Here is a 21,573-nt window from a genome sequence, read left to right as displayed (position 1 = left end):
AATTGACATCAACTATAACCATAGCAAGAGCCATACAGGGGTTTTTGAGGGATAGTATAAGGAACCTCTTAACGGTTCAGGGAAAGCCTTAAAACCCAGAATGCTCCCAGTAGCCACACTTGGCGGGGGAGGCATTTCTAAGAGTTTTTATTGAATACCAAGGCCCATGAGAAGATCAAGCTATAGTCATATGAAAGTGAAGTACACTCCCTGCTCAAGGAGTTTCCATTCCTCAAGGGGAAAACAAAGCGTTTTATGTTGGGTATTGCAACAACTACTTTAATTAATATATAGGCTTGTGTTCTGCTTTCATAAGCAGAATTGCTGGGGTTTAGAAGGACTACAGTGGAATTCTGATAATCATTAAACTGTATCAATTTAATTATTTTAACTTTGACATTGAGAATCTATAACAAACTTATATGAGCAACCAACGTCCAGAATTGCAAAAGTATAAAAGCATATTTTAGCAAAAAAAGAGGAAATATTCAACATCATTATTGATCAGAATATCACTCCAATTGTTGACTTTTTCTATCTTTGTCAAAGCCTTAAGATTTTTCTTAAATGGAAGAAAGAGGTGGGGTTTGTTTCATAAAGTAAAAAACTGCTTATCAGAAGGGTCAGGGGAGCCATAAGCCAGACATAATGAATTAATGAGAAAAACATGAATTGAATTCCTATTCCCCTATTAAGTTCCCCAAGCGTCATGCTCAGTACTGCGGATGGGCCACAACTACAAAATGACAGTCTATGGTCAAGTTCACTAAAAAGTCATAAGAACACACCAGAGCGGCAGATTGCATGGCCCAGATAAACATTTTTAGATTGTTGGAAAGTTAGATGACATTGGGATACTGTAGGGCATAGAAGCAGCAGGGCAAATGATAAAGCCAGGAAGTCCTCAGAAAGCAGAGAGGTTTGTTTCATAGTCCATTTTACCTAAAGGGAAAAGTTGGGATTTCCATTACCCTAAAGTCACTCACCTGAGCAGTCAAGCAGTCTGGATTGGTTTCCAGGTGGCTCGAGGCAAGAGTTGAGCAAGTCAAGAGTTCAGTTGGATCTGACAGAGATGAGGATATTTGCCTTTCTCTTTTTATTATTAGTACAATGTGAACAATTTCTACAGTTATGTATAGTATTTTGTGTATATTATTGAAGAAAAATTAAAATAGCACATAGAAAAACAAAGAGAGCAAATGAAGAAAATGACCAAAGATAGCCATGGAAGACAGCTACAACACAAGGAGGGGGAAAGGGTAAAGAGATTGATCCAGAGATTATATTGCAAGGTAAAGGAGGGCAACATTTTAAATTGCACCCTCTGCAACGTATTGATTGCGTCTTCTCACTTTCTAGTTGCTTCTCTGGCTAATCTTCGAGCTTGAACATTGCCTTCAACTTTCGAACGAGCAGGTACATACTTCTGTTGAAACAGAAAAAAAGGCTGAAATTTAATTAATCTCAACTATTCCAGTACCTTTAAAGGAAAACCTCAAACACCAGTTGCTAGATTTAAACAGTTAGCATTCACAAGCCATATTACAGAAACGTTTCAAATCCATCTCAATCAACTGAAAGAGAGTGAATGAATTTCATACTAATAATCTGGTTCTTTTATAATACCAACTATGAAATTTTAAGCACTTAAAATAATGTTTCTGGGATCCTTCCCTCCTTTCTTCTGGTATGCCTTTTTAAAAAGTTTCTTTACTTAAAGGGAACAAGGGAAATTTGTGAACTGTATAGGGTCTGCCTGGAGTTTCAGGATGGAAGTAGGTAACTGTTATATCTGTTTTATAGATGTGGTTATGTTACTTACACTGGCAAGAGTCAACTGATTATTTATTAGGGTCTGGATTTTTTTTTTTTTACAGTTGGGTTTAATTCTTAAACCATTCATTCTCCAATTTTTTTTTATACTGCAAGATTCAGCAATTTCCTGTCAAAAACGTATTTTGTATGGAAAGCTTTTTAGTATCCTGAGTTATAGGCAACTTTAAAGACAGATTGCAACATTACACTTTGAGCTTTGATTTCTAGAGGCCATTGTTACCTTGAGTTATGGCATCAGAAGAGAGAACTCTCAACAAAAACAAAAATTCCTCACCCACTCAACCTTCATGTCCCGAGTCATTTCATCCAGCTTCTCGAATTGGTCTTTGTGGACAACATCTTTATTTTTACTTGTTTTCCAGCCATTTTCTTTCCATTTGTCAATCCATTCATTCATACCTGTGTAATTGAAAAATATCTTTCCTTAATTTTTTACTTTTTTTCCTAATAAAGCTTTCATAATTTTTTGAAAAACATTCCCCCAGAGACTTCATAATTAAAGGGAAAAAAACTAACCAAATTGCTATAATTAGAACAAATTATGGATGACGTATATTGATTGCATTTACCCCAACCAGTGTCTAAAAGCTCATAAAAAATTATGACCTATATTCCCTAAATTGTCTTAAAAAAACAAAGCAAAACTCCTTGTACATCATTTCATATAGATAGAAGGTATGTGTGTTGTACATGCAAAATGTTTCTCCTATTACCAATGGTAAACTAATCTCTACCCCAGTAAATATTAATCTTATTAGGAGTACTTGGTTTTCTCAGAACAAAAGGTCAATATATGGATTAAGGATTCATGGATTGGAGAGAGTAGTGGGGGGGAGAGTATCACTTCTTCATGGATGTAGATCATACCATATCCCCTTTATGCTTTTATACAAGAAGTCTTTTTAAGATTTGCCATGGAGAAAAATTTCATTACACTGCAGCCCCTAGAAACTTACCTAGACCAATCCCCAATGACAAAGGCCCATCAAAGTGGTAAGGTAAACTAGACAAGCTTTTCTAGACAAAGAGCATGCTCATTTTTCAAGTCAAGGTCTTTAAGCAGCCAGGGTTCTCTCTACCTCCAACAAGAACACACTTACTGGTAGTTCAAATTCAGTTTTCATTGCATCCAGTAGAAGAGGCAGAAATATTCTCACCATTTTAAGGACGTGAAAACTAGAAATCAGGTAAGTTTAGTTTATCAATACCATGTAGTTGATATCTCCAGGAGCGTATAGTGGGGCTAGAACACAGAATTCTACTGCTTGGTTAAATTTTAACTTTTTCAAAATTTGTGCTTTTATCATTGTCAGTTCACTCCTTCATAGATACAGACCCTTTCACAGCATTAATCCTGTAGAGTTCTTAAAATTCTCCTTAAAGGATCCATGAACCACACCATGTCTGTTGTTTCTCTCATCTTTAACCCTTGGGAGATAATCAACCATACAACCTCATTGGGAAACTATTTGTGCTAATAGGCTTTTGTCCATTCATTCCCCTTCCCAGGAGCTTAGCATCCTTAAATGTTGCACAATTTCTCAAATAAATGTAGTCCTAATCCCATTAACCTGCTGTCTTCACTACCATGTAGCAATGTAGTACAAGGGAAGAAGTAATGATTTTGGAAGACCTGGGTCTGACCCCAAATAGAAGTGGTTTCAATACTCAACAGCTTTGGTCAGTCCCCAGGACCTGACCACCCAAAGAAATATAAAAGTGATCGAAACTAGAATCTTTTGTTCACCTTAGACTTTAGGATTTCTTGAGGGTGGGCTTTTCTGTTTGTTAGGCTTTTGGACAGGGGTGAGATTGTCTCTTTTCTCTAAAGGCACCATGACTATCTCTCCACAAAGTAGTACAAATCTTACCTTTGGTGATAAGTTGATTATCTGTGAACACAGTCAGTCTGTCTATATTTTGGGCCTTTGCTTGCTCAATCCCTCTGGTAGCTGCCTTGAAAAAATATTTACTTGTTAGACATCACATTCCTCAATTTTCATCATTCTAGTGTTAAGTAAAAAGGAATTATGAAAGCATGCTTTTTGGTGTAGGGGTTCTCAGGACCACCCCACTAGCTCTGTGACCTTAGGTTGTGAAAACATCATGACTTCCTCCCTCTTTTTTTATCTGTCAAATAAAGATAATACCTAGACAACCTATAACACATGACTGTTGAGAAGCGTTTTAAAGGACAGGTAATATATAGTAAGTAGTCTAACCCTGATAATGACAATGACACATCTTCAATATTACAACTTGAAGCTTGGAGCAATGAACTGGACTGAACCAGCCTCTTAAGCTGGAAAACAGGGTGTCTTCCTAATATATTGACAGCAGTGAACATGGGATGAGAGAAATGGCAAGTAGAGAAGGTGCAGTAGGGGCAGGGTTTCGGGGTCCCATTTTATTGGGGTTTTGGCAGTACAGTACACACTCTTATCTAAGTCATTTTAGAGTTAGTTCATGAGTATTCCAATATCACGTCAGTATCAGTGAGAATCAGTATCACTTTAGGGATCCATAATTTACATAGTTTTGTGATGGGATGTTAGAGGGCCCTACCCTGGGGCCTAGCTGGCATCTGCTAATTTAGCAGTATCAGGACGGCTTCTATGCTCCCTAATTTATAAGGCTGTTTTGCAACTTACTTCTATGTTTCCCTTTACAATCTTATTTCTGTACTACTACTTATATACTTACTTAAGTAAATTGAGGGGAACCATAAAAGACACGATTATGACAAAAACTTATATAGTATCAGAAAAACATAAATATTGAAAATATTCAGATAATTTTGAAGGAGGTCCCAATTTGAGTTGTCCCTTTCAATGGATAAGAAATGGAAGAATATTGTCAATGGGAGGTTGCATGCTTGTGAAAGCTTTTCCTGTTTCCCTGATAAGGGAGCAAAAAAGTTCTTAAATATTTATTCTTATTCCTGGTACCTTTCCCAGTTCCATAGATGTAAAATTTTTCAATTCAGTAAGGGTAAATAGATTTATGAATGTCAGCTAGGTGGCACAGTCGATTGTACTGGACTTGAAATTACAAAGAGTAGATTTCACATCCTATCCCAATACGCTTAAAAGTTTTGTTTGACACTGAACAATTACTTAAATCTCTCTCAATCTCAATTTCTTCATTTGTATAATGGGAATAATAACATCTAAGTCCCATAGTTGCTGAGGGGATCAAATGAGACAATACTTTGCAAACCTACATATAAACGTAGTTATTAAATGAACATCTTACATCTTTCTCAAACACACAGTTTCTTCAAGGTTTTTCCCCCTTACATCATGGATGTTCCATGAAAAAAAACCATCATTTAAATAGTTACTTCAATAGCTGTTACTTTTAGAAATGGAAAAAACTGGGGCTTAAGGGATCATAGTGCTGTTAACTTTGAAGAAAGAATTGTTGAAATTAGTTCTCCTTACACACTTAAGTGTAACTTAAGTGCTGTTAGACCTCACAGTTCCTTTGTAACTAAAATTATTATCAATAGAAATGAAAACCTAAAATGACCAACTCTAGAATGATTTTTTTCTTCTAAAGATCAAGACCTACAACTTACTTCTAATGATGCACTTTGGTTTGTCTGTCGTCCAGAATGTGTGCCACTTGTGTTTCTGTAAAAAACAAACAATAAAAACATAAAACACAAGCTACTCCAGGTTAGATAGACTATTTTGGATTTTAGAAGGTTAATGAGTGGGAACATTGGTTTCACATTTTTTAAAGTAAGCCTTGATAGGAACCATTCATTCCGTAAAACAAAAGATACTGTCAACCTGAATTCAGCAGAATAGAGCCAATATGGCAAAATGGAGGTCTTTAATCAGGGCAAATGACCTCCAGTTCAGGATGCCACCCAGCAAGTCCTGGGGTACTCAAGCAGGGGGGTGGGAAAAGGGTTTATATAGAATACTAAACTGAGGTAGAGAGAATGGCCAAGCTGCAGGTGGAAATTAAGTTGTTTTGCAAAACAAGCAAAAAGCTTAGGTATCTTTGGAGGGCGGAGTTTGGGAAATTTACAAAAATATTCAAGAGGTTGAGAGTGACATGGAGAAATTTACAAAATAATCAGATGCTTCAAATGACAAAGTCTAGTTAGCCTCAGGCCTGGAAAATTGAGTCAATAAACAGTAGGACAATGTCAACAGCCCTAGATCATATGGCTGCTCTATTCAGTATTGCTTTGGATAGAGCACCAGTGCAGGAGTCAGGAGGACCTGAGTTCAAATCTCACCTGAGATACTTGACACTCACTAGTTGTGTGACCTTGGGCAAGTCACTTAACCCAAGTTGCCTCATCCTGGGTCATTTCCAGTCATCCTGATGAATGTCTGGTCACTGGATTCAGATGGCTCTGGAGAACTGAGGCTGGTGACCTGCACAGCCCTCCCTCACTCAAAACAAAGTCAAGTGCAAGTCATGTCATCATTTTTCTGATGGCATGGTCATCTTCGGCAACGAAGGATGAACGCACACTAGAGCTGTAGTGCTGCCCTCATTGTTATATGCCTGTGAAACATGGACAGTCTACCAGTGCCATACTAGGAAACTGAATCTCTTCCATTTGAACTGTCTCAGGAAGATTCTGAGGATCACCTGGCACTGAAGTCCTTGCTCGATCTGAACTGCCAAGTATTCAAATGATGCTTCAGAGAGTGCAACTCTGATGAATTGGCCACATTGTTCGAATGCAAAATGTATGCTTGCCAAAAAGACTATTTTATGGAGAACTTGCATGGGGCAGGCGATCACATGGTGTCCAGAAGAAACAATTCAAGAACACTCTCAAGGTCTCTGTCAAGAACTTTGGATATGACTGTGCAACATGGGAGACACTGGCACAGGACCACTCAGCATGGCGTGCTCACATAAGAAAAGGTGCTGTACTCTTGGAGCAAAGCAGAATTGAGACAGCACAAAGTAAACACCAAGATGTACAAATTTGGGATATCCACCCCAAATATTCATAAGAACTATCTGTGTGCAACCTGTGGTAGAGCATTCCAAGATCGTATTGGTCTGATCAGCCACAGTCAGACATACTGAAATTTCACTTTATCATGGTGATGTCATTTTGGTCCTCTTTGAAGACGAAGGACACCAACCAACCAACCAGCCAACTAATGACTCTAACTCCCAAGTAAAATTCAAATTATTTGTATACGTAAGAGAAATAAATTTTTACTATTGGTTTTCCAAATAGTTCTCTCACTTCTTCATAATTTTGCAGTGCAATGCTCTGAGAGAGGATAATTTTGGATCTTACCTCTTTAAAATTTTTTTTACAGCTTCTTTTAAGACTACTTACAGATAATGGTTTGGTTCCCAGTAGACACCAATACCTCCTCGTGCTTCTTCTCTTCCATTATTTTTGCAAGAACCCTTGATATACACAGTGTTAGGGTCTGTAAAACACATATTTGTGCAGTACATTACTCTAAATGAGACTTGAAGTAATTATTAATTATTGCATTGTTTGAATCTATACTTTCATGACAACAAGGAAAACATATATTACTTAGATGCTAGACTAATTTAACGCTTAATTCAGAATGTCAATGCTGACCCCAGAAACTTCCATGGAACCCAAAGATTGATGCAAGGAAATTTCCAGTTTCCTGAGGCCTACGTTTTGATCAATTTCTGTGCCTTATTAGGAAATTCACTACGTGCCAGCCAATCAGATGTCTGTTTCCTTGCTCCTTTGTTTTAAGCCTAAATAATGTGTAACTCAGAGTTTAGGGGGAGCAGGCCACATATTTTGGCTCTGCTCTTTGGAAATTAGTAAATTCCCACCCCTCTTGCCACCCCAAGACTGATTTTATGATCTAATCTTAGATTTGAAATTCGGGGTTAGACTAGATTCCTGTGGCCCTAAAACCAGAGAGGCCCTCATGTTTACCAACCAAGCAAAATACCACCATTTTGCTGTGAATTAAATTCCAAACCTGAACCCCATGGTTTATGAAAGACTTGGATTCAAATCCTACCTCATTAACTAGCTGTATTACTCTGGACAAGTAACAATCTCCTAAACTTCAGTTTTATCATTTGAGATAGGGGATGAGGCAAATACTATCATCTGACTGGGTTATAGCGAAGATAAAATGAAATTGTAAACAATTTTGTAAAGCTGGTAGTAAGGGCTCTTTTCTTCTACAGACCTCTTTTCTTTGTTTTAGAGCAAAGGAAAGTAGAAGGTGATCCAAAGATCTGCAAGTGTTCCTAAACTTAAGGATTGTCTGGAGAACTAAGAAGTCAAGGTCAGGTTACAGTTGCCACCATGTCAGAAGACAGAACAGGAATTCAGTGTTCCTTCCTAGAGAAGTATCTACTAAGCCAGGCTGTGGGTAGTTTACTTTTTAAACATTCATTCTAGATACTACTATCTTTTACATGTAATTATTTACATTTGTTAATATATGCAAATTATATACAATTAATATTTATTACATATCTAAATCATTACCTTTATCTATTACTAGAATGTACAATTAATTTTTTAAAATGTATTTGGGGGGGGTCAACATATGAGATGCCTTAAAGGAACTTTCTAATTTTGGATCATAAATTGAGAGGTATAGAAGGGATACCCCAGAGAACAATCTCATCTATTTCCCATTTTACAGAGGAACCCTGAAACTCAAGACAGAAAAATCACTTGCCTATGGTCACACTCAAAAGTGTTAAGTAGCAGAGCTGTATTCATATGCTGGGCCTGCCTCTAAATCAAACACAATTCAATTTTTAAAAAAAGGCCCATAGGAAGAGAACTGCATAGTTTCATAACTAAGTTCTTTGTCACTGAGCAGAACTTCTACTGTTGCCGGACAGAGGCTGATCTGTTAGCCAGATATCGAACCCAATATTGCTGATACAGACTGAAGGGAGATTTGTCTCATTCATCTAGCCTTTATGAGGATGCATATTTTAAAAACATCTACTCAAATTTACCATTTCAATTCATGAGACTTCCCTAGGACTCAGGTTGCAATTTCTCCCTCTTTTTAAATGATTCTATCTGAATGTTAAAAATTGAGCCCATTTCTAGACATTCTCAGTGTAGTCAATCAGGTTCTGGGTCCTGTTCTCTTGCAATAGTTTTAAAAGGATAGACCAGAGGTAGCTAAAATAGACACCATTTACTCACTCACTAAAGGTGTCGACAAAATGCTGTCTTCTCCATCTGACCTGACCCCCCTCCTCAGCTGGCAATTATGTGCAACAAAATCATTAAGCACTGTGGGTGGATTTTCTAATCTGTTGGATGAAGTTGGTGGATTAGGATTAAAAACCTAGAGTCAAGTGACGTCAAAAACTCAACTCTTTCATTTACTACTTCGTCATCTTGGGCTGTCACATAACCTTGCTTGGGTTTAAATTGTCACCTTTGTTAAATCGAAGTAGGGGTAAGATTAGATGAATTGCTGAGATGCATTTTAGCTTTAAATCTTAGATCCCATGACCTGGGAAAGCCTTAGGAGACAAGACAGATGGACAGAGCAGCAGGCTGCCTCTGATTTCTCCCCAGGTAAGTATCTGTGTGGGGTACAGAGAGGCTTACCAATAAATCAGACACTTAGAGATATTAACAGAAAAAATAGTTCATTTATTGACTTTCTCAAGAAAGGGCTCCCTCAGAGTACCCAAAAGATGGCTCCCAGGGAAGAGAGAGAGGTGTGTTCAAGTGAGCAGATTACATAGGTCCTAACCTCAATCCCCTCCTCCCTAGCCACCTTCCTCAGGGCTCATTGGTGCAACCCTGAGAGTCCAATCTATTCTAGGCAATCTACCCCAGCAACGGAGAACAAACACAGTTTTGAGTTTTTGCAAGAGTAAACAGTTTTAGAAAAAAAAGGAAAGGGGGAGAGGGGAGAGGTGTTATTTCTCCCCTGCTACGTGCCTAAAAACAAGGAGGGAAAGTGGGAAAGTACAAAATATGTTGAAAATATTTCTCTACAAGGTCAACCTACTGCAAATGTTTCACCAGGACAAGAAACAATTAACTCTTTGAGGAGGCTTCACTCTTGAGAGATCCTCAGAGATCATCTCTCACACATCCCTCCCCACCTCAATTCCTTTGGGGGCTTACCTGATGCCTGGTGTGGTTGCCCGCACCAACTTTCAGAGCCTCTAGTCTCCCAGCCATAGTCATAGCTTCTTGGATTGTATTTCCAACTCATCTTCCAATCTCTCCAAAGAACTGGTGAAAAAAGAAAATGTGTCTGACTTCAGATATGGTGAACTCTCAAACTGCAAATCCAGCACTTTTAAAAGCCAAGAAAAGAAGTGGGTGGGGCTCCAAACTACTGCCCAGACTCCACCCCTTCCCCCCTCCCCCTTTTAATCTTGAAAAGAGCATTTTGTAAAATCTTAGTCTGACCTTAAATATGTTTTTATCACCTGGCCAGTTTTCCTTTTCCCACAGTTTCTCCCCTTCTCTCTCTTCTCGCCCCTCCCCCCCTTCTTCCAAGGTAAGAAGCCCTCACTCCTTCCCTTCACATCTTTTATCTTTTCATATTCATTTATGCTTTCCTTTAATTTTTGTTAAACTACTTGGTGCTAGTAGTGAATACAAAAAAGTACTGTGTAGGGAAACAATTCCTTTCCTTCAGGTGTTCACAAACTAGTTAGAAGCCTTACTGTAGGTAATCAATGCTAGCTGTACACGTGTGGATAGAGTGATCTCTGAAGGCACAGAGGAGGAGGTGGGATTTTGGAGTTGCTTTTGGAAAGAGGGTGTGTTAAATTTTAATTGACAAGAAAGGAAAGGAAGTCTTTCCAAGGAAAACAAAAGAAACTGGTTAAGTGATAAGAATTTGTCTAGAACCTAGTCCTAAGAGTCATCTGTTTGAAACAAGAGAAAACCTGAACAGTTCCTGTGCTCAAAGAGCTTACAATATATTGAGGGAAACATCATGTACACAGATAAAAGATGTAACTCATAGGTCTACTTTTAATAAGAAAAAAATATGAAAAGGTAAGGTGTCTCCTTTGCTTAAAGTTGGAATCATTTTCTCCCATGACATTGTATAATATGGGGGATTCTTGTTCTGTTTGAAATCCCTCTGGTTACCCAACTTCAAAGAAGCTAAAACTATGTGTCAGTTACTTCTTGCTTCCTCCCAACCAATAAATCATTAGCATCTCTTGCCCCTTCTCACTATCTCTTATGAGGTCTTTGTCAATATTTCCATGAAGTGCAAAGCCATCTTTAATTACCACGTGATTTCTAATAAATCATAAAGGAAAACAGCTGTCTCCTATCAATGTGGCTTCATTATTGTTGATTTTGTACAGACCTATGATTCAATTGTAGTAGGGAATTCCCAGTGAAGAAACACCCTCTAACCCTACATTAACTGATGAGGAATACATGACCCTTGCTCTTTTTCCCAAATGAATTTGGGTGTCTTCTGGGGGGCAGAGGCTGGAGCTGTTGAGATTCAAATTGAGTGATCAGTAAGAAGTACATTATCTCAGGTACCACTTAAAGCCACTTTAGGAGGCAATGAAACTAACACTGACCCTTCCATCCTGGGGTGAACAGTAGAATGGATAAAGCCCTAAAATCTGAAACTACTCTCCCTGATTACCTCATTTAGCCACCCACTGTAGATTTTATTCTACAAGAACTCCTATCCTTTCCTGGCTAGGGGGTGTCCTCCTTAAGTGAGGTGACATCCTCCTTAACTCCCTCCAGGCTGCCACCCCCCTTAAGCTGGGGTTTCCCTTAAGGGGCAGGGGGTCTGCTTGTTGTGTTGTGTGTCACCCCCGATAATGCCTCTACTTGATCTGGAAACTGCTTGAGTGAATTCCTTCGAGACAACCTTGGTATGGGGTGCTTGGGTGCCTGTGTTTGGACCCCAATTTCAAAAACACATTTTCCCCTAGCCTCAAAACACTTTTCCTGCCAGCTTCTCCCCAAGTCAAGAAAACTGTGCCTAGCAATTACTCATTTACGTGATGGGGACCTAATACAGCCGCCCCCAGCCCCAGTAGTCTAACTTTATTACAGGTCCACTGTGACGAAGTTCTGGGGTGATGGGGACCCCAAAATACCGACAGTCTGGGTCATGCTTGAATGAATTCAACTCAAGCCTTCTTAAAGCCAAAGAAAACAAAGTTTATTAAAGATTCGCCATCTTGGGTTGCCTCTTAAGGAGCCTACGCATTTGTGACGCTTGTATTCACAAGCAGGCCAGATAGAATCCCAGCTAGACATAGTCTGAGCTGGATTGAATCTGAGCGCCTTCATGGAGCCAAGGTGGGACTTAAATACAGAAAAGAGTATAGGAGGGATGGGGGGGGGTGGTCTGGTAGTCCAGGGTGATGGGAGGAGGGGTTTAGGAAGGGTCTTGAGGAGAAGTCCAAGGAGGGAATCCTAGGAGGGTCAAAGGCTGGAAACAGCTGGAGGCTATCAGGAGATAGCAGACAATGGAGGGGTTTGGGTGGGAAGCAGGTGGGGCAGTCAAGAGGTAACAGACAATGGTCAACAGATATGAAAAGCCAGGTTAAGTGAGGAGATTCCAGGGAGCTCAAGGAAGTTCCCAGAGTCTGAACCTCATCAGAACTTAAATACAGAAAAGACTATAGGAGGGATGGGGGGGGGGGGGGCGGAGGGGAAAAGGGAGTCTGGTAGTCTAGAATGATGGGAGAAGGGGTCTAGGGAGGGTCCTGAGAAGTTCAAAGAGGGAATCCCAGGAGGATCAAAGGCTGGAAAGAGCTGGAGACAATCCAGAGACATCAGACTAGGGAATGCCTAGGTGGGAAGCAGGTGGGACAGTCAAGAGGTAACAGACTATGGCCACAGATTTGAGTAGGAAAGGCCAGGTTCTGTGGAGAGATACTAGGAGAGCTCAATTTGAGTATGAAAAGCCAGGTTAAGTGGGAAGATTCAAGGAGAATTCAGGGAAGTTCCCAGAGTCTGAACCCCATCACCCTGTACCTACTTAACCACCCCCATGTCCTAATTTCTTCAAATATGCCTTACTGCTCACTAGAATAACAGGTGTCTCCTCCCTGAAACTCATATTTCCCACAGATATAGCAGGTTTGTCCATGCACTCAACCACAGCCACATCCATCTAGTCTTAAAAGGACCACAATACTCAGCCAATCAGAAAGCAGCAGCACCAGGATGCCCAAGCAAGATGTGGACCCCAAAACAATGGAATGGATTTTCCCTAAGTAGGCACCTACACAATAGTAAAGAACTGATCTAGAGTGAACTTATGACATAGAGAGGCTTATTATAATTCATTATCATATATACATATCCCTCCTAAATGGGTTTTTCTGTATGCATTGTGGGTAATTATATTCTCAGTCCCTTAACAAACTCCTCCTGCTTTTTAAATATCAATCATTCCTATATTTTATGTAAATTTCTGTTATGTAATTGCATCTTTACCTATAAAAATCTACCTTGCTTTCTCTGAGGTTTCTGGTTCCTCTTGGAATTTAGCCGACTTCATGAGAGGTGTCAATCTCAATGAATGCCTGTAGCTGGAATGGAGGTGGTCCGGCTGAATTCTTTAAGATGGTTCCACCACAACATATCATGAAACCCGAACAGTTTTTGGTGTCCCAGAGCTTAAACCTTAACAACTGGGCCCCAGCCAAATACTTATCTCCCTCCCTGGTACAATAACAAGTTGTACCTGTAAGAATTCCACTGAATTATCTATACCAACTCCCTACCTTATCATATACATCTTGGACTCATTACTTACACTTTTGGCTTTAGACGTATATTCCCTACATCTATCTTATCAAACAAAACATTGATGGGTAGTAGGGCATTCCTCAATCAGCCCTGACTGCAAGTTGACTTCCTGACATTGCAGGCCTAAAAAACACACCTCCCTGTGGCTCCTCCCCCACCCCCCACCATTTAGGTTTTTCTTGATGAACTCCAAGTAAAATGTCTATGCAGATACAAAAAGTACATGTTCTTTTAAGAACTGACTGAATGGAATGAAGTTAGTAAAGACTTCTCAATGCTTAACAAAAGGCTTTTAGTAGATGGTTAGGCCTAAGTTTCTGTTTCCCAGAAAACATGTGACTTTTGGGAATATGAAACTTAAACTCTGCCCCTTGGGTTGCCATGTCAGCATAACACAGCCCCCTTTGCCCCCTTGGGTTGCCACATCAACATAACGCCTATTGGTTATTCTACTGCTTCCTTGTCCCCTATTCACAGGGTAGACTGTCTTGTTTAGATTGTGAGCCTGCCTCCTAGCCAATGGGAGTAAAAGGCCAGCAGGGAGGTGGGATCTGAGTTAGGGCTATATAATCTCTATTTTTGCCTTCTGTAATGGCCTTACTTTCCTGGTTACTTATCAGAGAAGAGATGCCCTTTCTCACGTAATAAAGTCTTGCTGCTTTGCTTCTACCTTGAGAAGTCTCTGATTTTTATTTGAGTCTGTGGTCTCTGACCCACACATGACCATTCCTCAACCCCACTCTGAATCACCTAGTTAGCATATTTTGGCACATGTTTGATTATAGATTATCCTATGTAAACTTTAACTGTACCCCCCGAATGTGATAAGTTAGTGAAGACTTCTCAGGGACCTAAATCTAAAGTAGATCTGACCCTAGGCCTAAGTTTCAATTTCCTGGGAATCAAGTGACACAGGAGAACTTGAAATTGTGAAACCACCTTACCATCCCTCTCCCCTTGTTTTGCTTAATTCCATTTCCTTATTCCTTGTGCCTGGGGCAAATTTCTGAAAATAAGTTGCTTGCTCAAGCTTTTGACCAAAAGGGTAAGGTGAGTGGGTTTGTGGTTTTGGCTACATAACCATATTTCTGCCTAGTGGAGGTGACGTCTGCTTCTCTTGAGAACGGAATAAAGGACTTTCTGTTTGTACCTTGAGACACCTCGGAGCAGTCCATTTCAGTAAGGGTCTTGCCATCCCACACACCCCTTTAAGGTGGCAGGTTCTTTAAGAACTTTTGCCTGCTGAAAAGCATAACAATAAATTTTTGCCAACTTTGACTTAAAGATTGCTTGAGTCCTGAATTCATTCCAGATGACCCTATTCAGTACTCCAGGCCTTGAGGGGTGCCTCAATCCCCTTCAAACTGTACCACTTGCACCCCAACATTTTGGGGTGCCTCTGAGCCTCTTCATATTCACACCTCCTTTGCTACTTTACAGGTTTGAATTTGTCCAAAGTCATATCACCCACAGCTGTCAGAGGCATGACTTAAACCCAGGTTCTCCTGATTATACGCCCAGCTGCCAATCCATTAAGACACAGTACCTCTCCTCTAACACCATGAGAAATGAGAAGGGATGACACCTTATAACTCCTCTCTCTCAGTAATTACTATGTGACTCAATTTTTGATCATATTCATCTTTCCTATGACTCATGCACCCTAACAACCTTGGAAAGTTCCCTGTAGAAGAGCTCATATCCTCGGGCCGACATTCTTTCTTATTACACTGGGTTATCCATTGGCTAAAGTGAAAGCAGCTTTAATAGCAGAGGAAAACAAAATGTGGGGGAGGTGATGGAATGAAATTTCCCCCCTCATCTGTTTGCCTTTGATGCTACTTCTAAAAACAAAATCTCATTGGAAACTTCCAACAAATTGTGTGCTAATGGCAGGGATAGGAAGGTAAGGTAGGGAAAGAGATGAGAATTCACTGTGTTCCCCTCCCTCACTCCCGCTCTTGGGGCCCATGAATTGGTCAGAAGTACCTAGCTAGGTCATATTGGAAAGGCAAATGAGCAGCTACTTCCTTACAGCAAAGGAAAGATGATTGCAAATCCACTAGAACTTAGAGGTGCCCTGAGAGTTTAAAGCTAGCAAAAGACTTCAGCCCCATTACTACTTACCCTGACCTCTGCCCCACCTGTGCTGGTGACCCTGCCCCAGGTCTCTGCTGATCCTACACTGACTGGGTGACTCAGTTTCCCTTCCAGGGCTTTTTGAGCTTCCCTTCTTAATTTAGCTGGCTGGGGAACCTAGAGCATTTCTTACAATGAACTAGGGCAAGTCCTTTTAAATCATTGACCCTCAGTTTTCTCTTCTGTAAGATGAGGGGGGTGAACTTGTTAGTCTTTAAGATACTATCTAGCTCTAAATCTATGTTTCAATCAATAATTGGTAGCTATATTCGAACCCTCACTAAATATTATCAGCTAGTAATAGGAGAGGCAGTGTGGTATAGCAGATAAAACACTGGATCTGAAGTCAGGAAACTCTGGGTAACCCTGGGCAAATGGCTTAACCTCTCTTAGCCTCAGTTTCCCCCTTACAAATGGGGATAACAATGCCTGTAACACTTCTTACACAACTTTTCAAGGATCAAGTTCAATGCATGCGAAGTGTTTTGCAAACCTTAAACTACTAGGTGACTATTAATTCCGCTTCCCTTGGTGTCAAATTACTAACACCTATTAACTCTAACACCTTTCAGATTGCTTACAGCTTTACAATTTTATACCTCTTCCGTGACAATACAATTTACCTTCCTTCCTCTTTGGTCACGCAAGAAGCATTTAACAAGCACCTGTTCTATTCCAGATACTGTGCTAATGGGTGGGGGTACAGTGGTAAAACCGAAATAATCCTTGCCCTCAAAGAATTCATAGATCTGACCAGGGAGATAACATCTATCTAAATGGATCATTTCCCCACGCCTCAGCTTAAATCTGACTCTCTAAAAACGGGTCTAAATTGTTATGTTGGCAGATGTGTGCATCATCTCCGATCCAGGGTCTGCTCCTACATTTCCTACCAGTCCTGGGGTACCAATCCTTAGATGATCGGACCTTACGTTTTTACATTAGGTGCCCTCTGGACCCAGCAAAAGGACGACGTCCTAAGGTAGAAGGGCGTTTTCCCCCTTTTCACTACTTTGATTGGACAGTAGCCCACATATCTCATTCTAGAACTTAGGTCTTTTTCCATCATCTTCACCTTTTTGCCAGCACCTGACAATTTCATCTCAGCTAACAAAGTACTCAACCCTTTCATTGTCTTGGGGGCATCTCCTCACGGCATCCCTAAGTGACCCACACGAATCTATTACTTAATACACCAGCACCCACATTTCCATGGATTGGTATCAGGGACTTCCCCAGTATTTTCCCCCCTTCCCTATCACATTCCCTGAGAATCCAGCGGAGACACCCTACATACCCTATTTAAAATCCGTTTTGTGATGCAAGAATTCTGAAGAAAGGAGCACACAGAGCTAGGGGGATGAGCCCAAACTTTTTTAGGGGATTATACTCACTGGAGACCACTTCAGTGACACTGCATTTTGAAGGCCTACTATCAGCAAAGCATAACTTGGTATGTCTGTGCAGGAACTTTGTCCTTAAAATATTAACATGCTTTAGAGAAACTCGGAGGAAGTGAGTTGAGGCATGTTCGCTATTCCAAAAAGTGTAGCCCAAAATAAACAAGCTGTGAACATGGTAGCCAAGCTTATTATATAAAATGGCTGGTGGCCATATATTTTTTGGCTCTTAACTGTGGCGATGATCCGTTTAACTCATCGTAAAAAACAATGCAGTCACAAAAGTAAATTTAACTAATGGTTTTGATTTTGCAAGAATTTCCCTGGTAACCATTACCTACATTGTCCGGGGGAAGACTTCATTGTCATGGCTTTACTTCACAATTTATGTTCATAGGGTTTTTTGTTTTTTTTTTTTACTTTTGAAATAACTGTTTAACTTTGTATAGACATTGAATACACTTATCTATATGTACATCATCTATTCTCCCAATAGAATGAAAACCAAGTATAGACTATTGCTTTTGCCTTTTTTTTTGGCAGGGGTAGGGGTGAGATGGCAGGAGAAAATCTCTATCGGTCTAATCCCTAGTAGCCTAACAAGTGCCTTGCAAACAGTATAGGCTTATTAAATGTTGATTTGAAATGAATGAAAAATATAGGGGCTCATTCTGAAATGTTTGGAATAATGCGGTAATACTTAGATTATTACTGATTATAGTGGCAGAAGAGTAACGTGATTTGTATTACTTTAGAAACATTGTTTTAAACTTGTTAATTATGCATTAATTCTCTTTACTTTGGGATACTAGTGCTATGGTTCCTATTAGGAAAATCTGTGCTGCCTTGTGTAGACATGAGCTCTGTAAAGCCTCTACTAGTCAACTAAATATACTAGAGTTTCCCTTTCTCAGTGGGGAACCAGATTATGGTTCCCCACAACTAGCCAAACAGAAGGACTTCTGAAGCTAAGTCTGCTTTACATACCGGTGACCCTTTGGGGGTAAACATTAACTGAACTGGGAGGTGCCTGCAACCATGGAAACCCATCTTGACCATCTTAAAGAGAGCTGCAGACATTGGTTCCTAACTTACCTAAAGATCAGCAAACATTCTGCTTTCTGATTTGTGTTTACAGATGTCTTCTCCCTGGACCTCCACTTCCTTGAAGTCCTGATCTATTGTGTTCATTTTGTGTTTAAGTGTGTTCATTTTGCACTGATTTTCTTGGCTTTGAGATACTAGTGGTGTGAAGCCCTTCTTCTCTGTCCCTAGTCATAAATAATGTATAAGTACCTCACCCTTTTCCCACTCTCCTTTGAGCCCTTGAGAAATTGTCTCTTCCTTTGCAAGCTGTTCCTTCCTAGGCAATAAATGCAGTTATGATCTTTGCAAATTGTGATTGGACTCTGTCTCATTCCAGGTTTCCCCTTTTATACCTGGGGTTTCTTCTATTTTATTGGTTCACGAGAATTTCTATTTCATCACTTGCTTAAGATTTTGAGGTAACCATGAAATGTACTTAAACACCTGTATGATCCTTCTTGGAACTTCAATGTACATCTGGGGTGAAATGATGATCAAATAAACTAATAAAGTGTACTATGATAGTAAAAAAAAAAATAGCAATGTGAACACAAACTATTATTAGGACAGAGATGATATTTCAAAGATCCTGTGTAAAGTCCTAATGGAAGAGACTAGTTTGTTTGGGTCATTAAGTCCCTAGGGTCACTGATTTACATATAGTAGGAATTTTTGTGAAATTGAATAGAAGGATATGTGATTTCTTCCCTGTGGGTGTTGTATTCCCCTCCCCTTCCTACAAAAAAAAAAAAATTATCTCTAGTTCTTAACACTCTTAGGACTTGGTTTCCTAGTTGGGACTGAAAAAGTCATCATTCTGAAGTTATCTTGAGAAAGAGCTCCTGACTGCTAGGATGGGCTTCACACACAACAGACATATTCAAACCATCACCAGCCTGTAGTTGAAGTCTTTCCAGCTTGATAGCACCTGCCTAGTCCATACTGCAGGGTTCACCCTTCTCTTCAACTTCTCCTTCCTCCAAGATGAAATATCAGAGAAGGATGGGGGAGGGGGGGAAGGAGAGAGAGAATCCCAGGATCCTACAGCTGAGTATGCATTTCATTCCCCATAATTTCCAGGCTGACAGAAAAGGGAAGATGTTGTCAGTGACCATAGACAGAGCCACCATGGCATAGAGGTGGCAACACGTTTTTGTTTTTGTTTCATTTTTTTATTTAGAGTAAGATGTGTTAACATCCAGCATGACAAAATTTGTACAAAGTTCACAATTTAAAAATGAAGTATCACAGCAACTTGTGATTCCACACATTTATAGCAAAATTAAAATGTCAACAAATCCATGCCGTGTAGTACAAAAATAAATCAAACTTCAGTTCCACAGAGAGCACAATAAATAGTTTATACAAAATTCTGTCTTAATAAATGATTACTTAAATTAACTTAGAAATGAATATGAACAATAAGTTATAATAAATAAACTCTGATGACTCACAATAATTTCATATGAAAGGTCAGCATTCTAATATGTGACACTTTTTTGTGATCCCTATATAATAGTCACAGATAACTTTTGATTTGATATTATGTACCAACATCAGATGAGCAGCAGATTTGTGCTTAAAATCCCTTTCCATTGTACATAGGTGATAACAATAAGAATCCAAAACTGATACTATCTATTACTCTACTGAAAGCATTACTATATTGGCAAAGAAGCGGCAGACACAATGCAGTGGAGAAATGCATATGCCATTATGAACAATGAAAGCCCTAAAAGAGAGGCTAGGGCCAAAGTACAATACATAGGGCATAAGGTGAACGACAAGCACCTTGCTTCAGCTCTCAAAAAGGCAATTCTGAGCATGGCAGCTACAACTAAGAAGCACAACAGAAAGAGGGCGCTGTACAGAGAAGACACTGCAGGGCCCCAAAGTAATTACATAATCTTTTCCCAGCTAGTTATTAAAGTCCTCGTGGAAAACTGTAAGCTTTTGTACAGTGAACAGTATAAAGTGCCGCTGGGATATACATATATTTATACATATATATATATACCGAGGTTGAGTATTGTATCAGAATATTTGTTGTGAGATCCCTGTAGCCTCCCTTAGCAATATTACTGGATGGGCCGCCATGGCCTCCACTACAATTTGTTCAGATCCAGTGTCACAAGGCTAATGACACGAGAAATTGCACACCTCCGTATGGATATATAGGACAAGGTAAGTGCAAATAGTCAACTGGCACATTGTGGGGACAATGACCCTGTAAGTCCTGTTCTGCTAAAAATATTTTTTTTTTTACAAAACCCATCTTTTTTTTCAATAACAAAATTTTTAAAGTACTTTTGTACTTTCTGCATAACATCAAGACATGGAAGGAAAAGATATGCTAGCAAACATAAATTAGTTCAACATCTGAAAACATATATCATTAAAATTACTCCTCTAAAAGGAAAAATGAAAAAAAAAAATAGCCTGCCAAATATAAGAAAAAGTGGTCTTATGCATACATATAGTGCAGTCATTGGGAAGGAAAGAATAAAATCTGGAAGGTACAAATAAGTCTTACAACAATCCAGTGGAAAGCAAAAAAAAAAAGTGCCCAAGTATATTTAATTACATTAAAAATCTGATTGCATTCCTTCTTAGGTTAGAACCATAATAGAACAAACAAAGCATGTGCGAATGCTGTAGGAACGATTGTTCACCAACAAAAGGTAGAACATAAAGTATCATTTCAAAAAGTCTTATGAATGGGATAGCAAGTGCTTATTCAAAGCCAAAGGGGGAAAAAGGGAATAAAATAACCAGCCCAAAATTCTTACTGAACTGCATTCTTACCCGAATTCAGTCCAGTAATTAGAGTTGTCACTAAGAATTTATGTTCATTCACAAAGGAAAGAGGCAAAACAAAAAGGGAAAGAAGAGATCAATTTGAAAATTATTGTCCTGTAGCTCAAATTTTGAAAGATGAACAACATAGCAAATTACCCACAGTTCAGAGGGGTACTGAAAGCTGCTGCAGGGGAGTTAAGAGTGTGGCTCCAGAAGTTTGCTTTTTGTTTTTGTTTTTTGCAAATAAAAGAAATCTTCAGGTTGTCCCCCTCTGAAAAGTTCCTGTCTTAATGGAAGTTTCCATATTCATACCATGTAATGCTTAGAAGTTAATTTAAAAGTGCTGTTTAAGCTGCTTTGAATCTTCTGTCAAGTTTCCATGGCTTGATGTTGTCTTACAATAAACCACCCATTTCTTGTGTCTTACATCTAAATCCATGCCATTTCCTTGGAATCCAAAAAAACCTCATTTTATTGCCCCCACCACACACCATCCTCTGAAAACAAAGACCACATAATATTTTCAAGCATTGTTCAAAAAATAAAGCATTTTGCAACCAATTC

At 39.4% G+C, this 21,573-nt stretch overlaps 1 protein-coding gene across 1 annotated transcript; it reads right to left on the bottom strand.

Moving 5' to 3' along the window:
* Positions 1 to 1,079: 1,079 nt before the first annotated feature.
* LOC140520408 (ribonuclease H1-like) lies at positions 1,080 to 11,088 on the bottom strand. Its single transcript, XM_072634324.1, has 7 exons — positions 11,022 to 11,088; positions 9,950 to 10,060; positions 7,166 to 7,262; positions 5,417 to 5,471; positions 3,708 to 3,792; positions 2,111 to 2,235; positions 1,080 to 1,426 (listed from the first exon to the last, which is right to left on the bottom strand). Exons 2-7 carry the CDS (start codon positions 10,038 to 10,040, stop codon positions 1,349 to 1,351), a joined length of 531 nt encoding a protein of 176 aa, XP_072490425.1. The 5' UTR covers positions 10,041 to 10,060; positions 11,022 to 11,088; the 3' UTR covers positions 1,080 to 1,348.
* Between the last annotated feature and the right edge of the window lie 10,485 nt (positions 11,089 to 21,573).

Source organism: Notamacropus eugenii, chromosome 1 (assembly GCF_028372415.1).
Source record: "Notamacropus eugenii isolate mMacEug1 chromosome 1, mMacEug1.pri_v2, whole genome shotgun sequence".
In the NCBI taxonomy this organism is placed as follows: domain Eukaryota; kingdom Metazoa; phylum Chordata; class Mammalia; order Diprotodontia; family Macropodidae; genus Notamacropus; species Notamacropus eugenii.
Note: the sequence above shows the minus strand (reverse complement) of the source record. Positions and strands in the feature narration are given on the sequence as shown.

Coding starts and splice junctions, on each gene's coding strand:
- LOC140520408 (XM_072634324.1), bottom strand. CDS start 10,040: ATGAGTTGGAAATACAATCCAAGAAGCTATGACTATGGCTGGGAGACT. Junction 3,793..5,416: donor ACCAAAGTGCATCATTAGAA/GTAAGTTGTAGG, acceptor TATTTTTTCAAG/GCAGCTACCAGAGGGATTGA. Junction 1,427..2,110: donor GGGACATGAAGGTTGAGTGG/GTGAGGAATTTT, acceptor CTGTTTCAACAG/AAGTATGTACCTGCTCGTTC.